General features: G+C 47.7%; 1 protein-coding gene across 13 annotated transcripts in view; it reads left to right on the top strand.

Annotated features, from left to right (window-relative positions):
- Window positions 1–19,404, top strand: part of FANCA (FA complementation group A) — a 55,830-nt gene that overhangs the window by 14,698 nt on the left and 21,728 nt on the right. For 7 of the 13 annotated variants that reach the window (XR_004629130.1, XR_004629129.1, XR_004629128.1 and 4 more), the window contains 11 exons: window positions 427–539; window positions 1,728–1,804; window positions 2,123–2,264; window positions 2,591–2,724; window positions 7,518–7,628; window positions 8,667–8,762; window positions 8,859–8,918; window positions 10,156–10,244; window positions 11,410–11,470; window positions 11,550–11,599; window positions 17,816–17,892. Coding sequence is in view for 9 of the 13 variants with exons in the window: in XM_034672702.1 (XP_034528593.1) it covers window positions 427–539; window positions 1,728–1,804; window positions 2,123–2,264; window positions 2,591–2,724; window positions 7,518–7,628; window positions 8,667–8,762; window positions 8,859–8,918; window positions 10,156–10,244; window positions 11,410–11,470; window positions 11,550–11,599; window positions 17,816–17,892 (1,010 nt within the window). In the remaining 4 variants the exon portion in view is untranslated. Of the gene's footprint in view, window positions 1–426; window positions 540–1,727; window positions 1,805–2,122; window positions 2,265–2,590; window positions 2,725–7,517; window positions 7,629–8,666; window positions 8,763–8,858; window positions 8,919–10,155; window positions 10,245–11,409; window positions 11,471–11,549; window positions 11,600–17,815; window positions 17,893–19,404 lie in introns of those variants that run through there. The other 6 variants (XM_034672706.1, XM_034672707.1, XM_034672708.1 and 3 more) reach the window with 4 other exon arrangements.

The raw sequence follows: 19,404 nt of genomic DNA, 5'->3' as shown, positions 1-19,404 counted from the left end.
CCACCCAGGCGCCCCCCTCTTTTTTTTTTTTTAAAGATTTTATTTATTTATTTGAGAGAGAGAGACAGAGATAGGGAGAGAGAGCACACAAGCTGGGAGAGGAGAGGGAAAAGCAGGCTCCTCGCTGAACAGAGAGCCCAACGCAGGGCTAGATCCCAGGACCCCGGGATCATGACCTCAGCTGAAGGCAGGCTTCACCAACTGAGCCCCCCAGACACCCCTGGACTTCTTTTCAAGTAGGTGGCACAGTGGCCTGGCAGAGCAAGTGCTTCAGGGTTTTGGAAAGGGCAAGCCTCTGCACCCCCTGAACTGGGAGTTGGGGGCCTTGGGGGTCCATGCCGCCTTCTGGACAGTAGCCGTGGATGAGCTGTGGTGTGTGTGTGATGCTGTCGGCACGGCTGGGAACTCTCCTTACTGTGTTGGCAGGTTTGGCGTGTTCTGTGGACATACGTGTGGTGGGATGACTTCAGTGGATGCTCCAAGGAGGTTTTTCAGTCACACTCTGACTCAGGTGCTAACTCACAAGCCTGTGCTGAGAGGTGGGTTCCGGGACCCAGCTTGTTTGCCTCCCTTATGGGAGCATGGGCCCCAGACGTGGTGCTCTGAGACAGGTCGAGACTCGAGGACACGTTATCGTCAGATTCCCTTTCATTTGAAAGTTACACATTCTCATAAGGGAAATTCAGAATTAACAAAGTATGAGGAGGAGAACTGTCACCCATATCATCATCAAAATAGAAATACATTTAACGTGAAACCTTTCTTGTGGTCTTTTCTCAATAGATTTTGAAAATCTCGTTAACAAACTGAAATCCTAGAATCTGTCATAATAATTCATCTATCATAAGCATTTTCTTATGGACAGTTGATCCTTGAATGATGTGGGGGTTAGGAACCCTGACCCCCTGTGCAGTTGAAAATCTGCGTGTAACTTTTGACTTTCCAGAACTTAACTACTACCAGCCTTCCTGGTAAGAAACACTTGATTAATGCATATTTTGTATGCACCATGTATTGTTCTGACATTAAAGTAAGCTGGAGAAAAGGAAGTAACAGTCAGACACGATAATGAAGAGAATACATTGACAGAATTGTGCTGTACTGATTAGGAAAAAACCGCATGTAAGTGGACCCACACATTTCAAATCCGTGTTGTTCAGGGGTCAGCTGTAGTTACGGCTCTTCTCAAAAGTGATCGATGTCATGACATGTACCAGTGAGTCACCTTGGGTTGATGTCACCATCCGTTCAGTGATGGTGTTTGCAAGTTTTCACTGTTCCTCGAGGAGCTAAAATGAGCACCTTGCCCACCGAGCTTTATCTGCGTGTGGTATTGTGTCCGTGGGCCAGGTCGTCCGGTGGCATGAGGGAAGCTATGGGCACCTGCTGTGTTGCACTCTGAGGGGCTTGTGTAGGGCTTGCTGCCCACTCCAGCAGCAGCATCCTCCCTGATTGCTTATCGACAGTTAAAGTGGAAGAGCAGCAAAATTGAAATATAATTAATGGATTAGAAAACACAGCAAATTTGATGAAGGGTTAGCAGCAAGGAACTGGGCCAAAGACACAGACACTTGATAGCAGAAAACAGTTCACAAACAGAAATGTTTGCTAATAACTATAATAAAAAATGCAAATTAAAACAAGGTAGTTTTTTGATGTCAAAACAAAAGACAGCTTTTCATGATGACTGACTGGCCGTTTTTGTCTGTTTTTATTTCCGAATGAAGTTTCTGATGCTGTTCAAATGCAGAGAGAGTGGAGCTTTGCGAAGACTTCCTGTCTGCTCACCGGTCTGTACCGCAGGGTGGGTGTCGTGCGGCGTTCCGCCCTGCTGCTCCTGCGCTTGGTGCTGGGTGGCAGCTGCCAGGGGCCTGTGGCTCCCAGCCCAGGGAGAAAGGCCGGCGGGCTCCACAGACACAGCCATTCCTGCCTAGACCACCAGGGGCCCAGAGGCTGAATTTGTGACTTGGGCAAAACACCTTCTCCTTGCAGTGAGAATCCTCCCTGCCCACACGGACCCTGAGGACGGCGACAGAAGCGTCCCTGGAAGTGGGATGGGGTGAGGGTCTAGCTGCCTGGTGACGGGCGTGTTCGACAGCCAAGTCGGGAACTTCTGTTTTAGCTCTTCGAGACACTACGTCCAGAGGAGTTGGTTGGCCACTTACAAGAAGTTCTGGAAACACACGAGGTGAACTGGCGGCACGTGCTCTCTTGTGTGTCCACGCTGGTGATCTGCCTACCTGAAGCGCAGCGGCTGGTTAACGGTACACTGGGTGGGCGCCCCGTGGTGTGTGCGTGTGTGTCCTCTTGTTTGCGGGTGAGCCTACAGGTGGACATCGCTGCTCCTCTCACTGCCCTGCTGGTGCCCTGTGTCTTCTCATCTGTGCCCTTCGCCTGTCTCTCGTGGTGCCGGCCCTGCTGGCCCCGGCCTCGCCTCACGTAGCCCGTGTTTGGCTGCTCTGGGCATTCGTGACCCAGTCTCTTGAACTTGGCACTGGACGTGCATATCCTCCTAAGTGACATGCCCTACCCCCGGCAGCATGCACGCACGTCCTCGTCTGCCAGCTGTGATGGGTTGTTCCCTCCTTAGACTGGGTGGCCCGATTGCTGGTCCGTGCGTTCGAGAGCTGCGACCTGGACAGCATGGTCACCGCATTCCTGGTGGTGCGTCAGGCTGCGCTGGAGGGCCCCTCTGTGTTCCCATCCTACTCTGACTGGTTCCAGGTGAGCTCCCTCCCGGCAGTGTGCGCTCGTGGCTGGGCTTGTGGCCGGTCCCCCGACTTGCCGTCATAGGAACAGACGCATTCCGTGGTCAGGTCTGTTCCTCGCGGCCACCCCTGGGGCTCCGTGCTGCTTTGTCCGGCGTTTGCCGCGTGCCTGCCTGATTCAGTCTCTGGGTCTGGGGTGCCGTCAGGAAAGCATGAAGACAAACGCAGCGGCTGCTGCGTGCACCATGTGGTGTGTCCCAGAGGAGTGCTCTCGGAATCCTCCTTTCTGTTGGCGCCACATCCATGTTCTTGCCACGTCTGTGCCGCTGTTCACAGACCAGCAGAGTCCCACTGCTGAGGATGCGGCTTCCAGATGTCCACTTGGAAGGCTGGGCCTGTGTGAATCTGTTGGGTACAAAGCCATCTGTGTGGAAGTTTTGGGTTTTCCTGCCACGCTGCGGGGTGATGGAGCTGTTGCTTCCTTGCAGGGAGCCCACCTTGCTCCAGTTCTGAGGGCGGGTGCACTGGCGGAAGCCTGCCTTGGCCCAGCCTCTGCCGGCCTGAGGTGCTGGTAGAGGGTGGGTGGTCGTGGTGTTCTTTCTTTATTCTTCCCGTCAGCCCTGTGTTCCCCACAACGGGCTGTCGGCCCAGGGCACCCACTGGCCGCACAGGGGCTCTTGGCAGTGTTCATAGCCAGGGTACCCTTGGTGGTCATCAGAGCTGGCCTGTGTCCTCTGTCTGCCGAGAGCTGTGTCCAGGTGATTTGGTCCATCCAGGTGTCCCCCGGGCCTGGGATTTGCTGAGTTCTCAGGGCGACATAAGGACAGGAATGCTTTGCAAGTGCTGTGTTGATGGCGGGGTGTTTTGGTTTTGTTTTTCCTTTTACCTTTTAAATAAACTTTATTGAGATATCATTTATATAAAATGCACCCAATTTAAGTGAGTGGTTGGGTGAGTTGGACAGATGTTTATGTGTATGTTCAGTGTTTGAAGATCTCTTTTAATTTCAAGAATGTTAATGTAAATAGGCCAATGTGATGATTTTAAATTTGAGCCCTTTGGGATCTTGAATTACCGTTCTTAGCTCATCACCGTGTGCTTGTAATTTTTCTAATGAGAATAACTGTCTTTTTCCTGGTGTGACATTAAATGGTGTTGCAGCTGCAGGCCCGGGGACGTGTCTGTTATTCTGGATAGCGGACATGAATACTTCACATAAACTCTGCTCTCCTCTGGCGTTTCTAGTCCTGTTTCCACGGTATCATTGAGGCTCACTCTTGACTGAGTGGATGTTGCCAAGAGTCACTAACCCTTCCGTGTAGACAGACTAGAGGGAGGAAATGATGCCCCTCGTACTTTGGGGGGAGCTGAATGGTGATGTGGGGGTGGTCCTCTTCCCATCTGCTGGCTTTTGTTTTGTTTTTTTTGTTTTTATTTTAATCACCCGGTGCTCATCTCAAGTGCACTCCATCCCCATCACCTGTTTCCCGCACCCCCCCCACTCCCCTCTGGTCACCATCAGGGTGTTCTCTGTACTTCAGAGCCTGTCGTGGTTTGCCTCTCTTTTTCCTTTGGTCTTTTGTTTTGTTTCTTAAGTTCCACAGTGAGTGAGATCATACGGTCTTGTCTTTCTCTGACTGATTTATTTCACTTAGCATAATATTCTGTAGCTCCATCCATGTCTTTGCAAATGACAAGATTTCATTCTTTTCTACGGATGAGTAGTAATCTGTTGCATGTCTACACCACATCTTCTTGATCCATCCATCAGTCAGTGGACACTTGGGCTGCTTCCATAGCTTGGGCATTATAAATAATACTGCTATAAACATAGAGGTGCACATATCCTTGATTTAGTATTTTTCTTAAAGATTTTATTTATTTGAGGGGTACCTGCGTGGCTCAGTCGGTGAAGTGTCTGCCGTCGGCTCAGGTCGTGATCCCAGGGTTCTGGGGTCCAGTCCTGCATCGGGCTCCCTGCTCAGCGGGGAGTCTGCTTCTCCCTCTCCCTCTCCCTCTCCCTCCGTGCGCTTTCCCTCTCTCTCGCAAATAAATAAATAAAATCTTTAAAAAAAATTAAGATTTTATTTATTTGAGACAGACCAACTGAGCCACCCAGTTGCCCCAGCAATCTATACATTTACAGTTTCCAGAGTACAGGTCTTTTACCTCTTTGGTTGGGTTTCTTAGTGTTTTTGGTGCAGTTGTAAATGAGGTTGTTTTCTTAATTTCTCTTTCTGCTGCATCATTAATGTATAGAAATGTAACAGGTTTCTGGACATTGATTTTGTATCCTGTGAGTTTACTGAGTTCGTTTATCAGCTATAGTACTTTTTTGGTGGAGTCTTTTAGGTTTTCTGTATATAGTGTCATGTCCTGCGGATAATGAAAGTTTTACTTCCTCCTTGCTGATTTGAATGCCATTTATTTCTGTTTGTGGTATGATTTCTTTGGCTAGGACTTCAGTGCTATGTTGAATAAAAGCGGTGAGAGTGGGTATCCTTGTCTTGTTCCTGACCCTTAAGGGGAAAGACTCTCAGTTTCTCCCTTTTAGGATGATGTCAGCTGTGGGTTTTTCATATATAGCCTTTATTATGTTGAGGTTTGTTCCCTCTAAACCTACGTTTTTGAGGGTTTTTATCATGAATGGATGCTGTACTTTGTCAGACGTTTTTTCTGCATCTGTTGAAATGATCATGTGATTCTTAACCTTTCTCTCATTGATGTGATGTGTCACATTGGTTTGCAAATATTGAACCACCCTTGTAGCCCCGGAATAAGTCCCACTTGTGACTGCAGTGAATGATATTTTTAATGTATTGTTGGATTCGGTTTGCTAGTATTTTGCCGAGGATTTTTGCATCCTTGTTCATCAGGGCTATTGGCCTGTAGTTCTTTTTTAGTGGAGTTTTTATTTAGTTTTGGTGTCAGGGTCATGCTGTCCTCGTAGAACAAATTTGGAAGCTTTCTTTCATCAATTTTTGGAACAGTTTGAGAAGAATAGGTATTAACTAGAAATGTTTGGTAGAATTCACCTGTGAAGCCATCTGGCCTGGACTTTTTGTTGGTTGGGAGTTTTTTTGGCGACTGATTGAATGTCTTTGCTGGGAATCGCTGTTCATGTTTTCAATTTTTTCCTGTTTCGGTTTTGGGAGGTTATATGTTTCTAGGAATTTATCCATTTCTTCCAGGTTGTCCAATTGGTTGGCATATAGTTTTTCATAATAATGTCTTATAATTGTTTCTAGTTCTGTGGTATTGGTTGTTACTTCTCCTCTCTCATTCATGATTTTGTTTATTGGGGTCCTTTCTTTTTTTCTTGATAAGCCTGGCTAGAGATTTATCATTTTTATTGCTTTTTTTTCAAAGAACCAGCTCCTGATTTCATTGATCTATTCTTTTTTTTTTTTTTTTTTTTTTTTTTTTTTTTTTTTTTTTTAGTTTCTATATTGTTTATTTCTGCTCCCATCTTTCTTATCTCCTTCTTTCTGTTGGTTTTAGGTTTTGTTTGTTGTTGGTTTTTCCACCTGATTTAGGTGCAAGGTTAGGTCATGTATCCGAGACCTCCCTTGCTTCTTGAGGGAAGCTTCTCTTTCAGAACCGCTCTTCCGTGTCCCCAAGGTCGGACTGCTGTGTGCTCATCTTCATTTGTTTCCGGGCACTTTTTTATTCTTCGACTTCTTGGCTGACCCATTCATGTTTAGTAGCACGTTGTTTCAGCTGCATGTACTTGTGGTCTCTCCAGAGTTTTTCCTTGTGGTTGACTTCTAGTTTCATAGCGTTGTGGACTTTTCAGGTCGGTTTCTGTGGCATCTGGGATGATTTGATTGTTACCTAGTTGCGTTTATGGGACCAGGCGAGCCTGGGGTCCTCCTGCCCTGCCGCCATCTTCCTCTTACCTGGTGGGTGCTCGTGTCTGCACCACTGTCCTGTTCAGAAGAGTTCTGTCGTGCGCTTTGACAGGTTGCTGCCGTGGCCCTCCACACATAGTGGCGGAGGCTATGGCGTTCTGGCCAGCTGGGCCGGTGCAGGACTTTGTGTGGCTGGGTGTTCAGTTCTCTGGACAGAGGCTCCTTGCAGCCCTTCTGGGCCGAGGCCCGTTCTGGAATCCCCAGGCGCCCTCGGTTCCTGGAAGGGCCTGCTTTTCTCTTGTGAGCTGGGCTCTTTCAGGGTCCCGAGGGGGTGACTTTCTTGGCTTGCTCCCCTGCAGTGACCTTGTCTGCTCACAGAAGAGTCTGGGAGTTACCATGGTTCAGAAGTGGCTTCATCATGTAGAATGTGTTTATTCGTTGAGGAAAGATCCCTTGTTAGGGCAGCTAATACATTGTGCTTCCGAAGGTCACAGAAAGATAGTACAGTTACTGTTTTCTTTTCTTTTTTTTTTTTTAACGATTTTATTTATTTATCTGACCGAGATAAAGACAGCCAGCGAGAGAGGGAACACAAGCAGGGGGAGTGGGAGAGGAAGAAGCAGGCTCCTAGCGGAGGAGCCTGATGTGGGGCTCGATCCCACAACACTGGGATCACGCCCTGAACCAAAGGCAGACGCTTAACCGCTGTGCCACCCAGGCGCCCCCAGTTACTGTTTTCTATAGGAATATATTTTTAATTTTTGTTTTATGTAACTTTTCAGCCCATCTTCTCAGGCAGGCAGAGCCGTGGCATTGTGGGATTACAGGAGCCCAGGTGGCTGTTTCCCTTTGACGCACTTGAGCCTCTGTATCTGCCACTGCGTGCCCTGTCCCCGTGTGGGTGCATGGCCCCTCGTGGAGCCGGCTGCCTGGCCCTCACGCCCGCCTCTCCCTCCAGGCCTCCTTTGGGAGCACGAGGGGCTTCCACAGTGGCAGCAAGAAGACCCTGGTCTTTCTCTTCAAGTTCCTGTCAGACCTCGTGCCCTTTGAGGCTCCCCGGTATCTGCAGGTGAGCGGCTGTCCACCCACCGGGGCATCCGGCTGGTTTTCCCCGGTGCAGACCTTACAGCTGGGTTTGTGATTGTGCTCTCGGGTATGGAAACCACGTGTATGCTGGTAAGATGCCCCGGAACCCGCCCCTTGTCCATCCCTGGGGCGTGGTCGGGGACAGCACACAGCCCCTGGCAAGGTCGGGGTGGTCGTGCTGGCCCAGCAGGACGTCCTCAGCACCCACTCAGTGGGAGGACGACGTCCTGTACGTTACAACCCCGTGTTTGGGTTTGAAATGAGATATATATATATTTTTTTGGTAGTTTCAGGTTTTTATTCAAATTTCAGTTAAGATATAAAATGATATATTTTTATGTTGAAGAAGAACCAGGAGGATACACCCCAAAGTGCCTGTGGGCATTGCTTCCAGGGGTGGAAGACATTACACCTTCCTATAGTTTGCATTTTTAATAACAAATCTGTATGAATTTCATGGTTAAAAATGCCTTTCTGCAAGCTTTCTTTTTTAGTCAGGTCACTCTGCCGAGCATTCTTGGAGGGTCGGGCCCTGGAGATTGATTCTTAGTTCTTTTTGTAATTCAGAATTTTCCATTACATTCCAAAGAATGGCCTAAGGGACAAAGAAGCATATAGAATGTACCCATCAGGGAGTGAAGGTCAGAACTTGCACCCTGCCCTGAGGGCTTGACCCTTGTGTCCCTGGGGCTGGGGCACCCCTATGCTAGTGCTGCAGGGGAGAGACTGGGGGGAGTGCCAGGCTGCCGTGAGCGAGGGGCCAGCTCTGTGGGAGGACACAGGCCCTACCCGGCCAGGCCCCCTTGGGAAGGACAGTCCACAGGTGCACGTAGAGACAGACCCTCGCCCCAGATTCTGTCTGTTCCAGCTCTGGCTCAGGCCCCCTGAGTCTGGGGCTCATCCTTTGAGTTTCCTGCTATCGCTGTAAGTTCAGGTGTCCGTGGTGAGCTGTTGCTGCTGCCCCAGAAGGTCACCCACGGGCGGTGGGCTGACGGGGCCCTGCTCTGCCATCTGCCTGCAGGTGCACATTCTCCATCCACCGCTGGTGCCCAGCAAGTACCGCTCGCTGCTCGCGGACTACGTTGCGCTGGCCCGGACGCGCCTGGCTGAGCTGCAGGCGAGTCATGGCTTCCCCTCCCTTGCAGCGGTGGCTGCTTCCGCCTCTCCCCGCAAACGCCAGCGCCTCACGTCCCCGACCATGTCGCCTCTGCAGGTTTCAGTGGAAAACATGGGCCTCTACGAGGATCCGTCTTCAGCCGGGGACATCGCAGAGGTAAGGCCATCTCGGTTCTGCGGCCGCCTGTGGCCCCCGGCCCGTGCTCACCGAGCACAGTCTGACTTCCGGGACTCTGAGTTGAGCGTGTGGCCCTTTTCTGTCTGCTGCAGCTGGAGGGTGGGAGTTAAAGCAAGTTACTGTGTGCAGGAAGGTCTGTCTTCCAGATCTTCGTTCGCGGGGGTCTGCAGCAAAGACGAGGTCTTTCAAACAGGGTGGGAGGAAGACCCTGTGTTTCTAAGAATTTCAGGAAGCAGTGTTAACTGTACGTGAGCCAAATGTCACATGGCTCTGTGGTGTGTGTGTGTTATTTTAAGATTCTTTTACTTAGGGGCACCTGGGGGCTCAGTCGGTGAGGTGTTTGCCTTCAGCTCAGGTTATGATCTGGGGTCCGGGAATCGAGTCCCCTGTTGGGCTCCCTGCTCAGCGGGGAGTCTACCTCTCCCTCTGCCCCTGTCCCACCCCCTGCTCATGCTCTCTCTCTCTCTCTCTCATAAATAAATAAATCTGAAGGAAAAAAAACCTCTCTGACTTAAAAATTGTGAGTGTCCAGAGAGCCCTTAAACCTGCCAGGAGAGTGTTAGGTGAATATTTTAAAGTATTTATACACATACACACACACACATATATATATATGGGTTTGTTTTTTTTTTTAAGATTTTATTCATTTATTTGAGAGAGCATGAGCGGGTGGGAGGGGGAGAAGCAGGCTCCCCGCTGACCAGGGAGCCCGATGTGGGGCTCGATCCCAGGACCCTGGGATCATGATCTGAGCCGAAGGCAGAGGCTTCACAGAGTGAGCCACCCAGGTGCCCCATATTTTTAAGTATTTAATGTAGGTATCTCTTTAAGGTTTATTGGTGCTCATATGTTATCATTTCATAATTTTTTTTAACTCTGAAAAATTAAGTCCCTTCACCTTCCCGCTTCAGAGTCTTTCTTCAGAGCCCTGTGTTCTCCATGAGGGGAGCCAGGAGGGCGACAGAGCCTCCCAGAGGTGTTGAATGGTCCCCGGGTGGCTCGTTGCTAGGTGTGAGCTTCCTGGGAACGTGAAACAGCAGTCAGTCCCTTTCCGTGGTCTTGCTGGCATCGGTTTGTCTGAACATCCCCTTGCTGTCCCCCTTGAAATGGCAGAGTTGTCGTGGTGCCAAACAGTAGGCTGATGGCACCCTTCCCTGGTCAGTGTCTTTTCTTTCACATCGTCTGTTCCTTTCCCTTCCTCCCCGTGTGGAGCCAGCCCCACAGCCAAGCGCACCAGGATGTGGAGAAGGCCATCACGGTGTTTGAACACACAGGGAAGATTCCTGTCGCCGTCATGGAGGCCAGGTAGGGGCATGCTGCCTGGAGTTTTCCTGCCTGGAGTTTTCCTCAGAGCCCCTCGGAGCAGGGTGGCTGTCGTGATTGTGGGTGACCAAGGGTAGACGCCCCAGCATGAGTCCTGTGGTGAGGTGGCACAGAGCCCTTGCTGTGAGACTCATTTCCTTGAGAAAAGCCAATGGGTATTGTTGCGTAGAGCCCACAAACAAGGGTGAGAATGAGCCCACGGTTGGTTGGTTTGTTTTTAATGATTGTATTTATTTGAGAGAGAGAGAGAGAGAGAGAGAGAGAACTAGCAGGGGGAGGAGCAGAGGGAGAGGGAGAAGCAGACTCCCCGCTGAGCAGGTAGCCCGATGTGGGGCTCCATCCCAGGACCCTGGGATCATGACCTGAGCCGAAGGCAGACGCTTCACCGACGGAGCCACCCAGGTGTCCCGAGCCCATGGTTTAGGTAACGACTTTTAATGCTTCATGGGTGACCCGGTGTGGAGCCAGGACAGAATTGAATAGCAAAATTCTGTTGAATTTGGTGTGATCCCAGACATCTTGATCTCTGGTTACTACCAGTGTGGACTAGCTTTTTGAAGGCGTTGCTTCTCAGAAATGTGAACTGACCCTAGTTCCCAGGATTTCTAGCCCAGCCCCAAGGGGAATACCCACAGCTGACCTGAAGCGACTAACCCAGATCGCATGGTTGTGCCTTGGGCAGAGCGTCCTCCAAGTCCCTGGGATGCAGGGTCCTTGCCTCCCCCTGCATGAAATGTCCCAAAAGAGTGAAAAAGAAGACTAAAAACTGTGTGTATAGGGACGCCTGGATGGCTCAGTCGGTTGAGTGGCCGACTCTTGGTTTTGGCTCAAGTCATGATCTCGGGGTCCTGGGATTGAGCCCGATGTTGGGCTCCGTGCTCAACGGGTCGTCTGTCTGGGATTCTCTCTCTCTCCCTCTCCCCATCCCCCCTCGCACGCTCGCATGCGCATTCACGCTCTGTCTCTGAAATACAATTACGACTGGGGTATAATATCACAGCCACACGACATGGAATGAGACAACCCGCTGGGGCCACCCTGTGAAGTGCAGTGAGTTTCTGTGCAAATGGATGTTTTCGTAGTCGTCAGGACGGTGTTCTAACGCTTCTGTCACCTGCGACTCTGAGCCTGCTTTTCTGTGTTGCAGCATCTTCAGGAGACCCTACTACGTGTCTCACTTTCTCCCTGCCCTGCTCACACCTCGAGTGGTCAGTATGTGTGGTCACGGACTTGGGTCCCCGTTGCCAGAACGCAAATGTCTCACTTGAATCCCACCTTCCCTCACAGCTTCCGAGAACCCCCGATTCCAGAGCCGCCTTGATAGAGTCCCTGAAGAGGTACGCAAGGACACCTGTTTCCAGGAGGGTTTTTGACAAATGCAAAGAATTGTGATTCTTTTGTAGAGAAATGTGTTTTATTTATAAAATATTGGCTCAAAATTGGTTAAGATTTTATTTATTATTTTTTTAAAGATTTTCTTTCTTTCTTTGACAGAGCACACACAAGCAGGGAGAGCGGCAGGCAGAGAGAGAGGGAGAAGCAGGCTCTCCACTGAGCAGGGAGCCTGACAGGGGACTCAGTCCCAGAACCTGGGATCATGACCTGAGCCGAAGGCAGACACTTAACTGACTGAGCCACCCAGCCCCCCTCAAAATTGGTTAAGATTTTAAAAAGAAAATTTCTTCAATTCTGAATATCACCACTGACTGTCATTTTTTGATAAACTTTTAGGGCTTTCATTCTGGGAATTTAAGAAAGTCATGTTATTGGTCCATAATCATTGTGAAAGGAGAATTTAAGCAAAGAAGGAAAAGAACAGGGAGACATAGAAGCCTCGCCCTACAAGAGATTGGGGTAGACCCAGGACTCCAGGAGGGCATGGAGTCTCGGGCCCCCAACTCACATGTGACTGGCTCCCCAAGTTTGTCCTGTCTGTAAATCCTGCTTCCTAGTGGAGCTCTTACAACATAATGATACCCATAAGAAGGTCCAAAAGAGAAGGAGCTAGAAAGTAAAAGTAAACTTTTTCATCTTAAAACAAGACCATTCTCTGGGATCTTTATGTTTGTTTATTTTTTTATATAAAATATTCCAAAAGTACAGAGACCAATGTAATAAAAAGCACCCATATGCCTCACTCACATTAATGCTTTGCTGCCTTTCCTTTTTTTTGTTTTTGCTCAAAATAAAACAGTGCTGGTATTGTGGAAACCCTTCTCAGGGCGTCTGGGTGGCTCAGTCCGTGAAGCGTCTGCGTTCGGCTCAAGTCATGAGGTCAGGGTCCTGGGATCGAGCCCCACATCGGGCTCCCTGCTTGGTGGGGAGTCTGCTTCTCCCTCTCCCCACCCCTGCTCATGCTCTCTCATTATCTCTCTTCTCTCTCTCTCAAAAAAACAAAACACCCTTCTCAGTCCAGCTCCCTGACCCACTTTCCTTTTTCCCTTTCTAAGGAAACCATTATCCTGAAGTTGATGTCTAATCTTTTTTCTATTTTTGTTATATTTTTTATTATCTTGTTAGTGGGGGGAGGGGCCGAGGGAGAAGGACATAGGGCTCAATCTCACAACCCTGGGATCATGACCTGAGCTGAAATCAAGAGTCAGATGCCTAACCGACTGAGCCTCCCAGGCGCCCCTCTTTTTTCTGTTTACTTCTTTTATTACACATGTTTACTGCTACGAAGTAGGTATGTGTCCACGTACACATCGCACTGTGTCCTTCTGCAGCTGGCCTTTTCACTTGCCCTGATGGCCGTGTGCTCTGGGTCATTTATTTAACCACAGCACTGAATTCTGTTCTCTGGCTACAGCTGCTGTGTTGCATGACCCCAAGGTCCCGTGGCGTACAGAATAACCACCTTGATTAGTTTATCCGCCCCTGTAACAGAACTCTTAGGTGAACTCCAGTGTCACGTCATAGTCGTGCTTTAGTGGATCTCCTTGGATGTGTCTCCGTGAAATCTCAGAGTTTTTCGTGGAATAATTTTATAGATTAATTTGTGGATAGTTGACTTTGTTATGGTAACTTTTTCCTTCCATGAACATAGTATATGTATTTAAGCTTTTCAGTAGTAGATTTTTCTATCTTGTAAATTTTTTGTTCAGTATACTACTAGGTACTTAGATTTTGTTGCTGTGAAAAGCATAGTACTTTTTTTTTTTTTTTTTTGGGTTTTTGCTGGGGTGTGGGTGGTCCCCTATCCAGTAATCCTGCTGCACTATTTCTCGTAGCTGGTTAGTGGATTTTCTTTGTAGATAATCACATTGTCTGTAAGAGTAACAGTTTGTCTTCCTTTCTGATCTTTATAGCTCTTCATTTTTGTCTTACTGCATTCTGTGGGCTTTGTAGTATAATATTAAATCGTAGGAATAAGAAGCTGTCTTGATCCTGACTCAAATAGGAATGCTTCTAAAGTTTTACTAATACTTATATTTGCTGTAGTTTTTTTATATTTTCATATGCTTTCTACGATAGTAAGAAAGTTCCCTCTATGTGAATTTGCTAAGGACTTTTAGCATGAATTAATGCTTTTGTTGCATCTAAGATGGTTTTGCTGTTCTGTAATCTGTTATAGGACAGATTACATTGATTTTTCCACTGTCCTTGCGTTCCTGGATCATTTCCTATTTGGTAATGATTTTTTATTATACAGGCTGTTGAATTTGAATTAGTGATACTTTATTTAGGATTTTTGCATCTGTGTCTCATAGTCTTTTACTTATCTTGGCTGCTTTGACATCAAGGTTGTAGTACGTCACGGAATGAATTGGGTGGCCTTCCCTCTTTCCTGTCCCCTAAAACAGTCCGTGTAACGCAGGTATTCTGTGTTGCTTTAAGTTTGGTAAAACTTGGCTATAAAATCATCTGTTCCTGGTATCTATTTTGGAGGTAGGCTCTTGACAACTGATTCAGTTTCTTGAATGTTTATATTTTAGTTTTTTTATTTCTCCTTGAGTTAATTATATGTTTCTAGAAAACCATCTATTTCATCTTAATTTTCAAATTTACTGACATAGCAGTTTATCGTGTGTGTGTGTTTGTGTGTGTATAAATGGGCTGCATGCCCAATATGGGGCTTGAATTCACAACCCTGAGATCAAGATATGAGGTGAGATCAAGAGTTGGATGTTTGAGCAATCCAGACCCCTTTTTTTTTTTTTTTTTGGTAATTCCTGCTAGTGTCAGTTTTGCCCTTTCTTTGTGTCTCTCTCTTGTTAAAGATTTGTTATATTTTATTGCATAACTGCTTTTTGGTATACCTGCTGATTTATTTTTTATCTTAGACTGTCATTTAGTTCTAAATATTTTATTACTTGTGTTATGATTTTCTTACAATTTTTAGTTAGTTGTAAATGAATTAAAAAATTTTCCTGGGGCGCCTGGGTGGCACAGCGGTTGGGCGTCTGCCTTCGGCTCAGGGTGTGATCCCGGCGATCTGGGATCGAGCCCCACATCAGGCTCCTCTGCTGTGAGCCTGCTTCTTCCTCTCCCACTCCCCTGCTTGTGTTCCCTCTCTCGCTGGCTGTCTCTATCTCTGTCGAATAAATAAATAAAATCTTAAAAAAAAAAATTTCCAAACATATAGGTGTTTGTCCCTGAGCTTTTATTGTTGATTTCTAATTTAATTATATTATTTTCAAAGAACATGATCAGCTTTTTATGGATGTTTTCAAGTTGAGACTTTTCTGTAGACGATGTACACGTCCGGCATCAGTAAACAGTCCTGCACACTCTTTAATCTGGACAGTTAGGGTCTGCTTGTTACATTTTTTTTTTTTTTAAGATTTTATTTATTTATTCGACAGAGATAGAGACAGCCAGCGAGAGGGAACACAAGCAGGGGAGTGGGAGAGGAAGAANGGGAGAGGAAGAAGCAGGCTCATAGCAGAGGAGCCTGATGTGGGGCTCGATCCCATAACGCCAGGATCACGGCCCTGAGCCGAAGGCAGACGCTTAACCGCTGTGCCACCCAGGCACCCCTGCTTGTTACATTTTACTTGTTCTCGAGTTTCCTGTATCCTGACCAGTTTTCTGTCACTTTGGTTTATCAGTTTAGTATGGATGTTGTTGTGGTTTTGTCATTTTCTCCTTGTAATTCTGTGAAATTTATGTTTATGTATTTTGAAGCCTATTTTATCAGTTGCATACAAGTTTATGATGGTTACAGCCTTCAAAATATAGCCTTCTTGCTGGATATTTTTTCATTCATTATTATGTAATGTCTTTATTAGGCTTTATTTATTTATTAGGCTGTTAATACCAGCTTGTTTTCTTTTTGATGTTTGCATGGTATGGCTTCCTCATTCATTAACATTTATTTATAGGCTTTGAAAAAATTGTCGTTGGGGGCGCCTGGGTGGCTCAGTCAGTGAAGCGTCTGCCTTTGGCTAGGGTCGTGATCTCAGGGTCTTGGGGTGGAGCCCCATGTCAGGCTCCCTGCTCAGCAGGGAGTCTCTCTCCCCACCCACCCCACCCCTGCTTGTACTCCCCCCTCCCCCTCCACTTGTGCTCTCTCTCGCACGCTCTCTTTCTCTCAAATAAATAAAATCTTTAAAAAAATTGTTTTTGTCAAAGCGAAATAAGAATGTAGATTAAAATGTCAGTTCTGTAAAGTTTATTAGGAGAAACAGCCATTCCCCCACGCCCCCCTGCCACTTGTTTTTCTCCAGAGGCAAGCATTTTCAACTCTTAACTGATTTTTGTTCTCTCTATATTTCTTTTCCCCTTCCCTTCCCCTCCTTCTCTCTTCTTTCTTTTCTTTTCTTTTCTTTTTTCTTTTCTGTTTTTCTTTCTTTTTCTTTCTTTCTTTCTTTCTTTCTTTCTTTCTTTCTTTCTTTCTTTCTTCTTTCTTTTCTTCTTTCTTTTCTTCTTTCTCCCTTCCTTCCCTTCCTCCCCTTCCTCCCCTTCTTTCCTTTCTTCTTCTTCAGCCCTCACATTTGGTAGGTAGTTTGGTGGGGTATAGAAATATGGGTTGGAGATACTTTTCCTCAAATTTTTTAAAGTATTGCTCCATTGATATCTAGCTTCTAGTGTTGATGTTGAGATGTTATATTTCTCATTCTTTGCTTGTGACCTGTGTTTTTCTCTCTGGAGACTTGCAGCGTCTCTTTTTTGTTGTTACCTGTGTTCTGTAATTTCACAGCAGTGTATTTTGGTGTGGGTCTAATTTCATTTCTTGGTTGGGCAGAAGGGGGGCCTTTTAATCTGGAAATTCATATCCTTCAGTCCTGAGAAAGAAATTTTCTCAGATACTTTAGAAGCTTTTGTTATGAAAAATTTAAGACAGAAAATAGCATAGTACTTAGGTCATGCTAACATGCCCCTCTCCCCCACTACTCCGGGCTATTTGGAAGCAAACCCCAGGCCCAGATGGTATCAGTAGCTTGTTTCCTGCAGGTCCCCTTTCCTGTGTGGCTTCTTGCGGCTCCCGCTTGCCAGACATCGGATGGCCAGGATTGTCTTCTGACCTGTTCTCTGTCACGTTTTTGTATATCTGGTTTTTTGGGTGTTATTTGCTCTCCTTTCAGGGGGATTTCTTGCAGTATACCTGCCCGACCCTTCTGTCACTGTCTGAGAATGAGTGGTGTTTGAAATGTTCTTTTCTGTGGATTTCTCCATCTCCTCAGATTTGCTCTTTCTTTTTCTTTGCGTTGGTTTCTAACCCTGAGGCTCACAGCTTTCCAGGCCCCGGGCACTTGGTGTGCTCCCCAGCTGTGGGCTGTCCCCTGCATCGCTGGGCCTGCAATGGGACTCCCTCTCCGGGGCCTGCCCACCTCCCTCCTTTCCCTGGCTCATCGTCTGGGTTCGCAGCACCGTGGGGCAGGTGCCCTCCTGCCTCAGTGCTCATTTTGAGACTGTGCCCTGTAGGTCACGCCGCTGCACGTGTCCCGTAACTGGGCTGCCGCTCGGCGGCTCCTCCTCTGAACATCTTTATCACAGGACTTTGTTCGACAATTCTGTGCATTTTTAATGACATTAATTGGGTGTTTTTCTCAGTATTACTCATTAAAAGCAATATAGGTTCATTTATGGGGCGCCTGGGTAGCTCAGTTGTTAAGTGTCTGCCTTCGGCTCAGGGCGTGATCCCGGCGATCTGGGATCGAGCCCCACGTCAGGCTCCTCCGCTATGAGCCTGCTTCTTCTCTCCCACTCCTCCTGCTTGTGTTCCCTCTCTCACTGGCTTTCTCTATCTCTGTCAAATAAATAAATAAAATCTTTAAAAAAATAAATAAATAAAAGCAATATAGGTTCATTTTAAAAATTTGGAAATTACCCAGACTTCAATGAGAGAAGTAAAAATCATTTATAATCTCACTGTCCTGAGACAACCGCATTGGCGACTATTTGTGTGTGTGTATGACAAATCATGAAATAGGAAGGACCGTTTGATTCATGTGATGGTTTCTTTTTTTAAAAAAAACAGGGTCATGCTGTAAGGTATGGATAATAGATTATATCGTGCACTTCTGTTTTATGATAGTTTTTGGAATTGTGAGCTTGAGAGCTAATTTGAGTCATAGTTGACTTGGTTTTCATGTTTGCTCCTGATCCAGGGCACATAAAATTCCCCTGTCTCTGTACTCTGCCTACTGCCAAGCCCGCTCCACTGCCGAGGAGAAGAAGCCAGAAAGTAAGGTTAATGGATCTCTCTGTCCCTGAGATGGGCACCTTTGTGCTTCCCTGGTCACGAGGTGTGCAAGCGACCCTGCAGCCAATGCTGGTCTGGCTCAGTTAGGATGGACCCACCCTACTGTCAGGTCCCAGGGTCCCAGCCCAGAGGCTCCGGGAGGTTACGTGATAGGCTTCTGCTTGCCTGTCCTGATTTGGGCAAGGTGTCAGACGAGGCTGCCAGGCTTGAGGCCTGTAATGTTGATTCTGAAGTGGGGGCATCATGGGGGTTCCTCTTGGTGGGACGGTTGAGGTCTTCTCTAGTGGGTTGGGGGTCGTCCAGCTCATGGGGCTCAGTGTTGTAGACCTAGGTCCCATCTGCAACAGTGTGCGTGAGACAGCGGGGCTTGGAGCCGCTGGGCAGCCTTGCCGGCATGTTCCTGCCTATCCCGTTGTCTCTGCTAACAGGGCGGTGGTGGGAGGCCCATCAGGAGGGCCTGGTTCCTCAGCACTGTCGCATGGTTTAAATCCTCTGACCTTTGCAGGGCCACCTAGGCTGCATGAGGCTGTGTTTCCTAGTTCTGTCTCCCCAAACCCTTCCTTTTGCATGCTTGGATGATTTCTCACAGCCACAGAGACTGAGAAAACTTGAGTGGGCGAAGCATGAAGGCCCCGGGTCTCACACTTGTTTGTACCGGTACTGAAGCAGCTCACCTCCGTGCTGGGTACCAGGGAGGCTTGTATGGCTGTGTCCAGCATGTGAGAGGCATGCTGTTCCTTACCCAGCGCCCTGGCCCTCCCCTGTGGGCCTCGAGAGTGTTTTCGGTACTTTATCTGGCAAGGCTCATGAAAGAAGCCATAGGATTCCTAGTTTCATCATGGTGTTTACTCTGTGAGACTCGCTACGTACCCACTGTGTTCTCCCGTGACCCCAGAACATGAACTTGTTTTGCTTTTAAAACATGTAGTGTGCCTCCCTTTTCCTTTTCTTTCTTTCTTTTTTTTTTTTTTTAAGATTTTATTTATTTGAGAGAGAGCACGAGAGCATGGGCAGAGGGAGAGGGAGAAGCGGGCTCCCCGCTGAGCAGGGAGCCCGACGTGGGGCTCGATCCCGGGACCCTCGGATCTTGGCGCTTAACCAGCTGAGCCACCCAGGCCCTTGTGCCTTCTTTTTTATAATGAAAATTGTATGTTTGGGCACCTGGCTGGCTCAGTCAGCAGTGGATGTGAATCTTGATCTCAGGATTGTGAGTTCAGACCCCAAGTTGGGTATAGAGCTTAACATTAAAAGAGTGGGGAAAAAAAAGAAAGAAAGGGGAGAAAATTGTGTTTTTAAGAGAGAGCGAGCATGTGTGCGAGCAGTGGGGAGGGGCGGAGGGAGAGAGAATCTTACGCAGGCTCCACATCCAGCATGGAGCCCGACACGAGGCTCGATCTCACTACCCTAATAATCTTACCTGAGCTGAAATCAGAAGTTGGACGCTTGGGGCGCCTGGGTGGCACAGCGGTTAAGCGTCTGCCTTCGGCTCAGGGC

Source organism: Ailuropoda melanoleuca, chromosome 12 (genome assembly GCF_002007445.2).
Source record: "Ailuropoda melanoleuca isolate Jingjing chromosome 12, ASM200744v2, whole genome shotgun sequence".
Lineage (NCBI taxonomy): Eukaryota > Metazoa > Chordata > Mammalia > Carnivora > Ursidae > Ailuropoda > Ailuropoda melanoleuca.
This window is presented reverse-complemented; position numbering and strand designations above follow the sequence as displayed.